The sequence below is a fragment of the Sarcophilus harrisii genome, chromosome 3, assembly GCF_902635505.1.
Source record: "Sarcophilus harrisii chromosome 3, mSarHar1.11, whole genome shotgun sequence".
Lineage (NCBI taxonomy): Eukaryota > Metazoa > Chordata > Mammalia > Dasyuromorphia > Dasyuridae > Sarcophilus > Sarcophilus harrisii.
In genome coordinates this window covers 42,946,221-42,961,628 of record NC_045428.1, presented here as the reverse complement: position 1 = coordinate 42,961,628, position 15,408 = coordinate 42,946,221, and the positions used below count along the sequence as shown (strand labels likewise).

Genomic DNA, 15,408 nt, shown 5'->3' with positions numbered 1-15,408 from the left:
CCTTAGGCATCTTGCAGCTTGGAGCTATCCTTAAAAGTCTCACAGCACAAGAATACACACACACACACACACACACACACACACACACACACACACACGGTGGGGAGAAAAGGGAACAACTCTGTAACTGAGATCTAATGGGGTAAGCTTAGAAGGCTGGTCCTTTTATTAAGGCTATGGCAGAAAGCAGACATCATTTTTCTGTTCTCTCAGATCGTTTATACTCTAGATCCTATAATAACCCTAGAGCTAGCCAGGACCTCAGAGGTCATCCAGTTCAATTTTTGAAAGTTATGCTGACTCAGTGACTTGTTATTCTCATTCCTACTTGTAAATCAGTGCTGGGGCAGGCTGCTGCATCCCCTCTGCAGTCTTTGCAGACTTAAATCCTGCTTAAAGTTTCCCTGATAAAAGCCTCATTTCTCAAATTTATAGTCAAATTTATAAAATAAGAGCCATTCCTCAAATGATAAATGGTTGCAGGCTATGAACCGACAGTTTTTAGGAAAAGTAGTCAAAGCTATTGTCATGAAAAAATGTATTGACTAGAAAAATGGAAATTAAAATAACTTTAAGCTACCACCTTTGCCCATCAGAATAGCTAATAAGACAAAAAAGAAAAATAACAAATGTTGGAGAGAATGTGGGAAAACTGAACCAGTTATGCATTGTTGGTGAAGTCATATACTGAATAAACCATCTTGTGTAGTTCAGAAAGCATTTAATAAAAAAAAAAGCTGGAGAGATCTCTAGAAGCAAAGCAAAGTTTATCATACGTTATGGAGAGAATTGGGTGTCCCACCCATCGAGCAGACAAACGAAGGGAAGAAGCTCCATAGTGGGGCAGGGTCAACACTTTTAATCCTTAATGCAAATACCCCCTCCCACCACTGACCCTCATCCTAATTGGCTGAGGATCTTATATTCTAAATGCGGGAACTACCCAAGAAATTGAACTTGACCAATAAGTACATAGTTGCCCATATTTGACCTAAACAGAAAGACACTGATGTCATAGGAGGAGAACAAGAAGTATGCCCATAGCAGGGAGGGGGCTTAAGTGTGCCCTTGACTTAATGCTTAAAGTCTTTCAGGCCTACTCAAACTTTGAAAAAATGACGCCTTACTCAATTTTCACAGCTGTCTTGAAAAATCTCACCTCATGTCGTTCAGTCTCTAGAGCAATTTGGTACTATGTTCAGAGGGTTAAAAACCATGCAATACCACTACTAGATCTGTTTCCCAAAGGGAAAAAAAGGAAATGCATCCATAATATACAAAAATATATCTATAGAAACTCTTTTAGTAGTAGCAAAGAACTAGAAATTGATGGACTGCCCATCAATTGGGCAATGACTGAACAAGTTGTTGTATTTGTTGTATATGATTGTGTGCTGTAAGAAAGGACCAGGATGCTCTCAGAAAAACTTGAAAACACTTATATGATCTGATTCAAAGTGAAATGAGCAGAACCAAGAGAATACTGTATATAGAACAGCAGAATTGTATGATCAACTGAATGATTTAGCTGTTCTCAACCACACAGTGATATAAGACAGCTCTGAAGGACTTATGATGAAAAACGCTATCCATCTGCAGAGAAAGAATTAATGTGTCACCTGTTGTATATCACATAGGAGCTTTCTGGTTAGCCTGCAAGTCCCAGCAACTGGGGAAGCACTGGGGTGCAGAGGCCTTTCCCCTTTTGCTGATCTGGCCAGATCTGTCGCAATTGTTTTCATCTCATTATGAAAGGATTCCAAAAGAACAAAAGTTGGCTCCACCTTGAAAACCTTGCTGATCTTCATTGATCAGCCCGTCAATGTTTTATACCTTGACACACTTCTCATAAAATCCTTTTAATTCTCTTTGTTCTGAGTTTTGCCTCCCTAATCAAGGAGAAACCTGGAAAAAAGAATTTTCCTTTTAACACAAGCCTTCCCAAACCAATTTCATCCAGGTAGTGTCAGAAGTGATTTAAAAATTAGACCTCTGGGAATTCATTCTTTCCATTTTAATTGCTAACAGTTTCTTTTGGGGAGGGTCACCTAAGCCCATTTCCTGAAACAGAGACAAGGGGCAATTAGTCTTGTCTTCTGCTTATCTTGGCACTAGATGGGAAAGCTTTGGCTACTGGGAGGCTGCAGATTGACTGCATTTATATAAGTCCCCATAAGTAATGGCCTATCCCTGTTTACCTGTCACTTAAGTTCAACAAACAATATAGTTAATGTTTGTGGGACTGAATCAATTCCCTGGCCAGCTCTCCCTGAACCTTCCTTCTGTGGCTCTTTCTTCCTGTATACAGAGCAGCAGAAGCAGTGTTTAAACCTGGACTTCTGATTCCAAACCAGCATTCTTTCCACTGTACCATGTTGCCTCTTCAAAATTATGTGTCACATGTATAATTAGGTATCATTATTGCTGACCTTAATGAGGAAGGGAGGAAAAGAATTTGAAAATCAAAATTCTAAAATAAAATTTGTCATCAATGGATAATGAATAAGTAAATAAATAAATAATAAACTGAAAGTTGGAAGAGAAAATAACAACAAAGTATGTGGCAGAAGCAGATTTTCCTGACTCTAAGATTGGCTTTATCCACTCACCTTAGGGCGTCTCTTGATATAGAAGCATGAATTTAAAAGTATAATTCCCAAGAACCCTATTCTTCCTGGAATAGAATAGCTCAAACTATCTCATTGTGTACTTGCCTATCCCCTCAAAAAATCACATTTATTTTTCCTTTTTTCTGTTATTTTTCTCCTATGGAATCCCCCCCATTGTTAATAGACCATTGTTATGAGAGACAGTGTGGAAATGGGCTACTCTAAAAAAAAAAAAAGAATAAACAGAAAATGAAGAAAATGGGCTAGTCTTGAGCATCAAGGATCTGGGTTCAAACCCTCTTGATACTTCCTTCTGCCTGTGCAAGCTAAATCACCTAATCTCACTTTTGTTTTCTATTAGAAATGAGGGAGTGGAATTGATGAGGAAAAGTCAAGTTTTCAGGGTTCCTGGTCAGGGAACCAAAATGAGATTAGGGTTTCTAGTGGTCAGGGAGTTAAATGATAAGGTCTAGTGGCAGGTTTGGGGTTCAGGGAATCAAATGGAGAGGTTTGGCTCCCCTGCACCCCCTTGGGTTTCGGCACCAGGGTAGGGAGTTTTAGGGAACCCTCTTCTGGAGGCACAGAGGTTCTCTGTAAAGGAATTTACAAACCCCAAAACCTAGATTGATAAAAGAGGTTTATTATGGGGTTTGGGTGTGGGGAGGCATTTGGGAAGTAAGGTTAGAAATCCTGACAGAGAAGCATAAAGTCTCCTTAGGGAAATAGCTGAGGGTAAAGAGAATGTGATACTGGAAAAGAATATTATTCCAGTGGGCAGATGCCTCCTTGGCATAGCATGGCATTTTTAGAACCTCTGCAAAGAAATGAGTTTTTAATTGCCATTTTTATAAGGAGGTCTTTGGCTGCAAGGGAGGCCTGCTCCTCCTCCTCCCAATGACACTGATAGGTGGAGTTGAATTGAATAGAAAATCTTTAATTCAATTGGATTGGAATTCTTTTAGTTCAGGATTGAACCAATCCCACCTAGATTACAGAATGAAGCTGTTTATCTTGTTTCACTCGGGTAGGGTCCCTCACTGAGGCAGAGTTCAAGGAGAATTTCTCCTTCAAGGAGTTTTAGAGTTTCAGGGTCCCTTCTTCAGAATCAGATGATGTATGATTCTGGACCTATGATTCTTTTCTTTCTTTTTTTATTTTTAGTTCAAAGCTTTTTATTTTCAAAACATATGCATGAATAATTTTTCAACATTAAACCCCAGCCCCCATTTCCTCCCCTAGTTGGCAAGTCATCCAATATATGTTAAACATGGTAGAAATATATGTTAAATCCAATATATGCATAGTATAATTCTTTTCTTAAAAATTGATATTTTTTTAAAAGGAACTCAACCCCCCTTCCAAAAAAAAAAAAAAAAAAAAGCTTTTACAAAAGCCCAACATATTTATAAAGTACCTTTCATAATAAGGATATTTGAAACTGTTCATGCAATACCTATAGGGATAGAACAATGCTTGTAAAACTGGTAGAACCACTACCTAATTTTAAGTAATTGTCTAAAGGCTGACCAGTTCTTCACACAATCACAATATGAAAACAAAGACGGCAAGCGAAATGGAATGTTTTTCAAGTCTATCTCACTACCTAATTGCTGCCTGTATTCAGCATTTAATGAAAGGACTAAGGACAGGTTCTTACCCATAAGCATTTGGGGCACTTAGAAGGATATTTTATTTATCAGCTGCCTAATGATTCCTAGCCCTGCCAATAATAATAATAATAATACAGGAAAGTGTTGTTTCCCTGAGTCTCAGAAGGGATCTTGGAAGGTGTGACCAGCCTCCTGGGGGAACTTATATCTGATTGGGTAAATACCACTTGGATCTCTGGTGATGTTTGTTCATACAATTGTGCAATGCAAGAAGGGGCCTTGAGAAGGCGAATGCCTCCAGTCACCTGAGGAAGATTAGGCAGCGGGCAGCTGGCACAGCGGCATTCTCTGAGTCCTGGATGGTTTGTGGGTCCTGTTTTTGAAGCAGTAGTTTCTGTTTGCCCATCTTGGACTACAGCCACAGATCTGTGAGATTTCCCTGCATTCAAGCCCTGGCTTGCGTAGTTCCAGAGCCTCAGCAAGGGCTCAATCCAGACTGAAACGTTGGGTGACCAGTATTTGTTAGTTAGGGGCAAGTCTAACCAGAACTGGGGTTAGGCTGATGACCGAGAGCAGCAGGAATTCCAGGAGACTCATTCATTCTGTTCCGTGTCTCGGGACTCTCCCCGTGACCCACTCGGCAGAGAGCAGAAGGTGACCTTGAGGAATTGACTAGTAGATGGTATCAGAGACTAGCTCAGTGCTTCTTGGCAGAGACAATGTGCTGAGGGATAGAAACACAATATTTAACTAAATGCAGCAAGGAGCAACAAAGTGATACCATCAGAGTACAACAGCAGCTCTGGAGCACTGGCGTTGCAACATTCCCTGGCCATATGTGTTCCTTGACTATACGATATTCTAGATGTCTGTGAGTTTCTCATGTGCTGATCAAATATGTTCTCTATGACTCTCTCCACTCGTGGGGAGGGGACAATATGTCCCATGTGGACATGGGCTATCTTTTCTTTTCATCTTATTTACTGTGATATGTGATTAAATATCTTGTTTTGATTTAATCAGTCCTCTGGTCTGCTAATAAAAATGAGGTAATCGTAATAAAATAAATAAAATCTAAAAAATAAAAATAAAGAAATAAAAAATAAGATAAAAATTTTAAAAATAGTAAAAAAGTAATAAAAAAGGCCCATAGTATGTCTTAAACTTAGAGTACCTTTTCTGAGCACTCACATGGGTGGAGAAGGAGCCCAGATTGTGAAGAAGCATTCTATCAATGGTGATTAAGTTCTACATCATCAGTAATATTGTATTTCAAGTACATTATTAATTAAAACTTTCCCTAAAGTTCTCTGATATTTCTTCCTTTTGTTGAAGATTGACTTGGGTTCTTAAAAGCTCTACAAGAGAAGTCTAAGCTCTGGAAGGCCCTTCCATGAATGAAAGATCTTGAATATGGCCCAGTGACATATTGTATATAAATAATCCAAGTTTGGAGAGGGTATCACCAAATTGGTTACACTGTGGTTCTCAAAGTTGTTCTCAAAGTCTGGTCCAGAGCACCCTGGGAATCTCTGAAATCCTTTCAGAGAGTCTACAAATTCATAATTAGTTTTTATTTTTAATGTGATCAATATATATAACTACAAATCACATAAAAACTCTTTGGACAGATCCTCAATCATTTTTAATAGGATAAAGATATTGAGAACAGAAGTTTGAGGACCACTGGGTTACAGGGTGATGAAATTTTCAGTTATATTAATTCTCCAGAAACATCTACAAATGCATAAAGGCTTTCAGTCCAATTGTTCACATCAAAGACATAGCAGATCATTGAAACATTGAGATGGACATTTGTTGAAAAGATTTTTATGGTCTGGCCTATAAAACTAACCATCATTTATAAAGCTCTTCCTAAGTTAGGAACTGCCCAAATTAAATTAGAACAAAAACAACTTATCCTTCTACTTTGCAATTATCTTGCAAAGAAACTCTTCAAAGGCCTTTTCTACTCATGGAGTTTCTTTCAAATGACCTTGTTATTCTTTCTCATGATTAGGTACCTCCTAGGTGTGGAGATATATTTAGTTAATAATTCTGACACTGAGCTTAGCTGAAGCAAATAAGCTGTGATTTAGGGAAACCATAATGCAGACAACTTCAATAACTACTGCTCTGAGCATACCTTGACCAAGCACTTGAGATTTGAGCCAAGTGATATTCCTACATCAGCAAGACTCCAGTTATCATCTAGCACAGCACCAGCATACATCAGTTGTAGGTACATCTTGCCTTGTTTATCTTCAGAGAGTGGAATATGGAAATAATCCTTTAAATGAATAATAAGAGATTGTGAAAAACAGGACACTCAAAGAAATTTCTAATAAAATCTTAAGTAAAAAATAGACATTAAACAACAACAACAAAAAACCCTTAAATAGAACAAAGATTTTTTTTTTTTTAATCATTCAGACAGTTTACAGCTAGGAAAAACAAAATTTGTGATAGTTATGGTGAAATCTGTAGCAATGTGAAATAGCAAATATATTTTCTCTGAATTAATACTTAGACTCAAATATTCTAGCGGATCTGGAATCCCATTCATATGTCTATTTCCTTCAGTGAATCATCCATGTTTACTTGCACTGTATGACTTGTCCATGTCCATAAATTGGACAAAAGGAAGTCCTCGTTGTGCTGGACTTCCCTCACTTTCTCTTGGTCCTGGGAGGGTACCAGTAAACCACACAGGCTATCTGTTCATCTCTTTCACTATCTGACAGATCATCTTTATTTACTCAGCTATGATCTTGACAACATCCTTTATTATGTTTTTTTTCCATAATTCCCAGTTTTGTAATCTGCTATGTCCTGTTTGCAATCACCAGGAATCCCTGCAGTTCTCTTATATGTGATACTCATTTTCAAATCTTTAGCATCTACAGTATTCTCTGACCCTCACCCACCCAAGATGACAGAATACTTGTGTTAAAATGCTGAGAGAATTTCAAGAAGAATTAGTTTTGATAATCCAAATACAGATATACAAATGTACACACAGATATAGATGCATACATAGTTAAATACAAGATAGTTTGGGGAGGAGGTCTCTAGTGGTTATAGTGAGTAGCAAAGGTTTCAGACAGAAGATGGTGGCTAAACTGACCTTAAAATAAGAGAGGTACTTTAAGAAAAATAGGTAAGAGAAAGAGGGAGGGCATGAGGGATGGTCAGTGCAAAGACTCAAGAGATCAGAAATGAAGTACCTTAATAAGGAAAAAGAAAGTCAGCTTACCTGGATCACAGAATGTGGGAGGGAGAGTATATCCAATAGTGATGGAAAGATAGATTAGGGCTAGATTGTATAGTATTTAGAAAGCTAAACAAAGGATTTACCAGGCCAGAGGCAGTCTAAGCACTTGAGAAATACTTTTTAAAGAATAAGAAAAAGAATTAAAGGAATAAGAATAGGCAAGGAGAAAACTAGTACTCTGTAGATGATAAAATGGTATATTTAGAGAAATCCAGAGAATCAAGTGAAAAACTAGTTCAAACAATTAACAACTTTCAGTAAAGTTGCAGAACATAAAATAAATTTATATAAATCATTAGCATTTCCACAAATTACTGACAAATAAATCATCAGCATTTCCATAAGTTACCAACAAATCCCAGTAGGAAGAGACAGAAAGAGATATTTTATTTAAGTTTACTGAAGACAACAGAAAATACTTTGGAGTCTACTTGCCAAGATAAATCTGGGAACTCTTTAAACGCAATCATAAAATACTTTTCAGACAAAGAAAGATCTAAACATCTGGAGACATTAATTGCTCATGATAGATTGAGGCAATATAATAAAAATGCCAAGTCTATCATATAATTAATTTATCTATTTTGTGTCATATCAATCAAACTACAAAGAATTATTTTATAGAGCCAGAAAAAAATAACAACAATTTATTTGAAAGAACAAAATGTCAAGAATGTCAAGGGAATCGATTTTTTAAATTATGAAGGAATGTATCCTGGCAGTACCAGATTTCAAAATATATTGCAAAGTGGTGATGATCAAAAGCAATTTGGTACTGTAAATAGAAACAGAGTGGTAAATCAGTAGAATGAATAGAGTAGATACACAATACACAATTGTAAATGACCATAATAATCTGCTGTTGTTCAGTTATTTTTTCAGTCATGAAAAATGGGGTCATGAGATACTGGAGTAATTTGCTGTTACCTTTTCCAGCTCATTTTATAGATGAGGACATACTGTAACTCAACTCTAATATAGTGATGTCCAAGATGAGATTATTATTCAGGTCTCCTTATTTCAAGTCCCTTGTTATTTCCATCACATAACATGATATAATAAACATATATTATTTTGTGCCTACTATGTGCCAAATATTATGCTAAGTATAACATGCTGTCTCTCAGGAAGAAGTGTAATTTGCACTTTCCATGAGCACAGTCATGTGCAGGATTTGGGGCTAAATAACATTTCATATTATAACCAATTTATGTTGGCTGTAAATAGTCAAGTTGCTCACTTAGTACTTGCTCCTTTCTGCTCCTTCTACCTCTTTTGGAAGGAGCTGGAGTAATACCTCCTAGCTCATTCCCATATTTTCCACAGGGCTAGTTCAGGGTGTGACTATCTTTGGTCATCACTTTTTCTTCCCAGTTCCCCTTTCAAGTTCAAGGTAGGAGATTTAATCAGCCAACCATGTTACAACAATTAGTTTGCTTTTAATTTAGGAGCAATATTATGGCCCTAAAGTCCATGTGGCTCCTTCCTTTCCTATTCAATGAAAAGTAATGAACAGAATTGTAATACTGCAAAACCCCCAGTTAGACTAATTCCTACATTCTGACCTACTATTTAAATTATATGTATTTTTAACTATTCCCAGGCTTCTTCCATTCTTCCTTTCCCAACACAGACTGGGATGGAGGGAGAAGAGGAGGGAAGATTAAGAATTTATATAGTACTTATTATGTACCAAGTGCTATGCTATGATTTCTGAGGTTCTTTCCAATTCATGAAAGATCCTTTGATTCCATGATTTGATGAGTCACTGAGACTGCAAACCCTCAAAATAGCCAAGTGTCTACTTGAAGTAGTTGGATAGGAAATAGCACTAATATTATTATGTTAAATATCCAGACAGCATGTGATACAAGCCTTCATGACGTTGCATAAATATTTTCATAAAACAAAGTTAATGTGAAGAAAATAGTTTGGATGAAAAGAAATGAGGGAAAAAAAATCTATAACAGTTCCTATTATCAGATAAACATGGAGAGGTAGGACATGTTAAATTTTGGAATTATCTTCAGACCTTTAAGAGATGATTATAAAGGAAAGGAGTAAGTATTATGTGCTTATTAACATTGTTTTTCTTTTCTTTTTTTCTTACTAATAAGCATTTATTAATATTATTTATTTATTATCAGTCCTTCAGTCCTAATCCTAATCTTAAAATTAGGAAGCCAACCACATATTGTTACCTCTTCCCTCTTTGCCACAGTTCAGTTTCCCTCTCTCAGGCTTTTTTATGATTAAAAAAATCCTCCCTGTACCTATATTTTTAAATATTGTTTATATTTATATTTATTTTATATTATTATGATTATATTGGTTGTTTTCTTAATGTCAAAACATCCTTGTAATGTAAATCCATTTTCTTATAATGGATATCTTCTTTTTCTATTTGATCTCCCATAATTCTTCCACCACAATTTTTCTCCTCAGCTCAGCTCATTAGGTAACTGGCAGACAAGTGAAAACACTACCTTTCTCATCATCTCTTCTGGTCATCTCATTTAGTCCCAGGTCCTTTTTCATAGTATCCATTTCCTTCAGACTTAATTCCTTTTTCAAAACTCTTGGGTGTGACTCAAGTCCACCTCCCAGATCAAATATCATCATAGTCCAAATCTCTTTTATATCTAAGAAGAAATGTTTGACCCTTTGAACTACCTATTTTGAAATTCTAGTTAGTTCTCCTATATTACAATCTAAAAATATTGGAGAGTTCAACGGATCATAATCTCCATATAGGTGACTGTGCAATATGGTGGCTTCAAAAGCTAATGACATCTTGTGCTTCATTAATAGAAGTATAAAGTTTAGAATGAGGGATAATTCTGCTCCACTCAGCATCAGTTACAGTACATCTGACATCTTCAGTTCAGTTAAAGGCACCACATTTTAGAAAAGATAATGACAAACCAAAGGTGGTTGATCAGGGCAACAAGACTATAAATTATGTCATATAAAGATCAGTTGAAGAAACTGGGGATGTTTAACATGTAAAAAAAAAAGATCAGAGTGAAATTGGAATTATTTCTTTAAGTATTTAAAAGACTTGCTTCAGTTCTAGTATCTATGGAAAAGGAAAAAAAAAAAACTTTTGTTTGATAAAGAGAGGATAACTAGTAAGTAGCAACAGGCAGTGGGTGTAAAGAGAAAAATTTTGGTTTGGTAAAACAAAATTATTCCCCAAAATGAGAGTTAGTAAACCCTTACAAGAAGGCTTCCAGAAAATAATAGAAGACCATTGAATATGGTAGAGAGGATTTTTATTTAGATATGTGTTAGACTGATTGGTTTCTGAGATTCTTTCCAACTCAGAGATCTTGTGATTCCATTTGATGAGTCACTGAAATTGTAGACCATCAAAGTAGCCAAGTATCCACCTGTGAGAGTTGGATAGAGAACAGCACTAAATTTTGGAAGGCTTTGCATATAAGAGAGAAAACACTGGTGGATGGAGATCAGAGAAAGTCTCAGGTATAAAAGTGGCACTTGAATTCAAGCCTGAAAGAAGTTAGAGAGTTTAAGGTGTAATGGCGAGGAAAAAATACTTCTGGAACAATTTATGCAAAGGTGTGAGAAGCAGAAGAAAATTATTATACATAGGGAAGAGCAAGTAAGCCTGAGAAAGTTGAAAACTTGAGGATGTAAAAATTTTCCAGAAAGATAAACTGAAGGATTTTAAATGTCAAGTAGAGGAGTTTGTATTTAATCCCAGAAGCCGAATGTTGTTATTGGTCCTTCATTCTCAAAGAAGTACATGACATCAGAAAGGTGATATCATGACTTGCAAGTGAACTAGGATTAAAATGAGATAGGGCTAGCTCACTCTCTCCTCCAGAGCCATCTAGGTCCAGTGGCAAGATATAGATGAATATGACTGTAGATGGCCCCTTTTGCAGTGGGAGACCTTGGTCTAAAGGTTTTCTCAGGTCTCAGTTCTTCCGAGTCAATGCCCATTCAGTGATTAAAGTTAGGTAAGAAATGAGTCCAAAAAATGGCCTTTTTTAGCTAGCTTAAAAAAAAAAATCAGTCTAGGTGGGGAAGACTCAGGGTTTCTGATCAAAACAAAAACAACTGCTATTCCCCTTCACTTTGTGCTATCAGAACTCAAGCAGTGACCCAGTTGAGTTTGGGCTGAGACCTGTTGTTGGCCAATGAAAGCCAGAGTGATTTGGGTTTAAGGTATGGCTCTTAAAAAAAGAAATCTAGCCTGTGAACCCCAAGCTATCTTACAAGGTTTCAGCAATCAAAATGTATATTCAGATATGATTCCCTAGGTGAACAGAAGGAGAGGGGAGGGAGTAAAGAGAGAGGAAGGACGCTAAATAGGAACCCATCAAAAGTCCTTGAGCAGGGCATTAATGTGTTCTGACTGGTACTTTAAGAATATCAATCAATATTTTAGCTGTGTAGAAGATGTATGGGAGAAAGGAGAGGTGGAGCCAGTCAGACTAGTTAGGAGGCAATTGCAATAGTTTAGGTGAGAAGTGAAATGAGCCTCAAATTCAACAGTGATTGTCAGAGAAGAGATGGGAAGGGGGGCAGCTAGATGGTGCAGTGGGTAGAGCACCGGCCCTGACCATCAGGAGGACCTGAGTTTAAATGTGGCCTCAGACACTTAGCATTTCCTATTTGTGTGAACCTGGGCAAGTCACTTAACCCTGATTGCCTTCCCTTCCCCCCTCCCCAAAAATAAGAATGGATAGAAGAGATGTTGGGAAGGTGGAAGTGACAAAATGTGGTAAATAACTGTAAATAGGATGGAGCAGTGCATAGACACCAGCCCTAGAGGCAGGAGGACCTGAATTCAAATCCAGCCTCAGATGCTTACTAGCTATATACCCTGGACAAGTCATTTACCCTCACTTGCCTCCCCAAAATTGTAAATGGAAGTCAGGGAGAAGGAAGGGTCATGAATGACTCTGAGTATTATACATGAATAACTAGAAAAATTGTAAACAGTGAGGAAGAAGGCTGGGTTTAGGATCAAAGTTAGCGAAATTCTCTTTTGGATATTTTGAGTTTGAGGGGCTTAGGGAGCATCCTGGTCAAGATGCCCAACAGGAAGTTGATGATGGGGGAGAGACTGAGAGAGACACCTTAAATCTGGGGGTCATCCTGAGCCAAAAGCGGCAGCAAAGGAAATTTAGAGCATTCAGGGAGCTGAGAAAAGAGTCAGGAGGGTGATGTGAGGAAAGCAGTGGGGAAATGAATCTAGGTGTTTGTTCTTCTGTATCCTTTCAAGCACATAGAGTGCACTCTCCTCCCCTCTGCCTTTTTGGAACAGCCAGCTTTCTTTAGAGTTGATTTCAAGGAAACCTTTCATGAGACCTCCCAGCAACAAGGAACTCTTCCCTCGGTTCTGCCTCAGCAGATACGACGTACATGTTCCTAAAAATCACTTCATCATGCTACCCTGCACAGGAAAACTCACCGGGCTTTTGGGGGAAATAAGGTTAGGGACACAACTTTCCACCCCAGGTTTGGGGAAAGGAGCACCTATGATGGAATCCTGGCTGCCGGAGGTTTCAGAATTGTGCTGTGACCAGGAACAGGAGAGCTTTAGTCCAGCCCCTCTTCTCTGAGGGGCTCTGGGAGACCAGCTTCCCCTGTCTCCTCCCAGCTCTGGGCCTATCTTCACTGAGACTCTACACCCTGGCCATCACTTGATTGTTGTTCTTCAGTTGTTCCAGTCATGCCTGGCCCTTCATGATCCCATTTGTTTTTTTGTTTTTATAAAGATACTGGAGTGGTTTGCCATTTCCTTCAGCTCATTGTACAGATGAGGAAACTGAGGCAGAGTGAAGTGACCAGGATCACACAGGTAGTGAGTATCTGAGGCTGTATTTTAATTCCAGTCTTCTGTCTCCCAGTCTGGCACTCTGAAGTCAGCTAGTTGCCCACAATTTAGTGACAGCAAGATTTAAGTACTCAAACTGGGCAGCAGGGGAATTCTACCCAAGCAATTTCCTTTCTTCCACCTTAGCCTTAGTTTGACTGGTCAGGACCTCCCACTGGAGCTTCCACAAACATAAGCTATGTCAACAAATGGGTGATTCAATATGAGAAATAATCAGTTTGGTATCCCCATGGACACCAGGAGAACTATCAAAACAGTTTTACCACAGCCAGCAATTGCAATTGGCCTTCAGACCACGTCCAGTCCAAAAGGGGATGTGGGAAGGAGAAATAGAATGTCATGAAAAGTATATGGCAAGTAGAGAATTTGAATTTCTCATGTTTTCAACTTGGAAGGCAACTAGGTGGTACCATAGATGGGAGTGCTGAGATTAGAATCTGGAAGACCTGAATTAAAATCCTGTCTCCCTACATCATGAGCTGTGAAACTCTGGGCAAGTCACTTAAATTCTTTAAGTTTCTTGATGTATGTAATGAGAAGCGTTGGATTCAGGGATGTCTGTAAGGGCCCTTCTAGTTCTTCACATGACCATCTTTAATGTGGGTCTCTCAGGGTTGTATAGAAGCTAAAATGAGATGATGGCCATCTCTGTCATGTTTCTCTCAGGATTGTATAGAAATTGAAATGAGATGATGGCCATCTCTAGCATATTTCTCTCAGGAGTGTAGAGAAATTGAAAATGAGATGATGGCCATCTCTATTGTGGGTCTCTTTCAGGGTTTTATAGAAATTGAAATGAGATGACGCTTGTAAAGTGAGCTACAAATTTTAAAGTATTGTAGAAACATCAGTGGTCCTTATTTTTAAGAGTATGTTCATAGACCACCTTTAAGAGTCTTAGAAAAAGGCAAATGAATCAGTGTCTCATTGGTCAACTGATGAAGCACTTACCTTTATCATCAGCTTTATAGCTCCTACTGTGTCCCCTGGGGAAACATCAAAAGGTTCAAAAGATTCCTCAAAAGAGATAAAAATCTTCATTTTATAATTGCCTGTTTAAAAAAAAAAAATTCCAAAAGATCTTGCTGAGCTAACAAAACGCACTTGCAAAAGTCCTCATTTGCACAATCGAGGGCAAAAACGCTAGCCAGCTGCAGCTATAAATATCTCCCCACAAAGCCCAGCTTCTCTTCCAGGAGGAGGACTGATGTGCCAGGGAAAGTGCCACAGTACCAGGCGACTGCAGACAGTAGTTACATTGTGCTGTGGGGACCAACTAGAGCGGGCTCGCACCGCCCTGGGCTCGCAGGAAGGAAACCGACGCAAGTCGGAACTACCTTCCAGGACCCAGACCCGAGTTCTGCCAGCCTGGATCTCACGGATATTTTTAAAAAGTGACCCCTCCTCGGCCTTGGCTTCCCGCTGGCTCCTGCAGAGCTCGTGGACAGCAGAGAGGGGATGAGAACGCCCCGGGATGCCGGAGTACGTGCTCACCTCCGGGATAATCCTCAGTTGATTTTGTGGACTGGGGTAATCCTTAAAGTGCTCTGTTAATAACTCTGAGCCAAAGTATTCTAGTTTCCATAACAACTTTGCACACTTCGTTCCCTGATGGCATTTCTAAGCTTGTTTTTTTTGCAGAGGGCAGAACAGTGACGCCTTACACCAAGGAGATGAATGTGTGGGCAAATGATTCTATTGTTTCCTCTGCCCATCTCTGCACAATGGGAGCTGCCATTTAATAACACAATATTACTCTGTTTCCTCTGGCTCTTTTCTGGAGGGTTCAGTATTTATAAGACTTAGAACACAGCAACATTGTTATCTCATTCATCTTCAGAACCCCGCTGTGGTGTTAATAGAAAGTATGTTCAACTCTCTCGTATAAAGAAGCAAGAAACAAAGCAAAGTTGGAGAGTTTGCAGTCTTATATTCAGTAAATAAACACTATTTGTTAGAATTAACTCTTGGACCTGTCACATTCCTGTGAGGGAAAGGAGAGGGTTAATTTTGAGAGAAAGTTAGAAAGTGGAGATCTGGATC

The 15,408-nt window shown here is 38.4% G+C and overlaps 1 protein-coding gene across 1 annotated transcript in view; it reads right to left on the bottom strand.

Moving 5' to 3' along the window:
• ANKUB1 (ankyrin repeat and ubiquitin domain containing 1) overlaps positions 1-15,068 on the bottom strand; it is a 30,305-nt gene extending 15,237 nt beyond the window's left edge. The window contains exons 1-2 of the mRNA XM_031957783.1: positions 14,317-15,068; positions 6,366-6,509 (exon numbers count right to left, since the gene is read on the bottom strand). Of these exons, the coding sequence (XP_031813643.1) occupies positions 6,366-6,509; positions 14,317-14,406 (234 nt within the window). The 5' untranslated portion in view covers positions 14,407-15,068. The remainder of the gene's footprint in view (positions 1-6,365; positions 6,510-14,316) is intronic.
• Between the last annotated feature and the right edge of the window lie 340 nt (positions 15,069-15,408).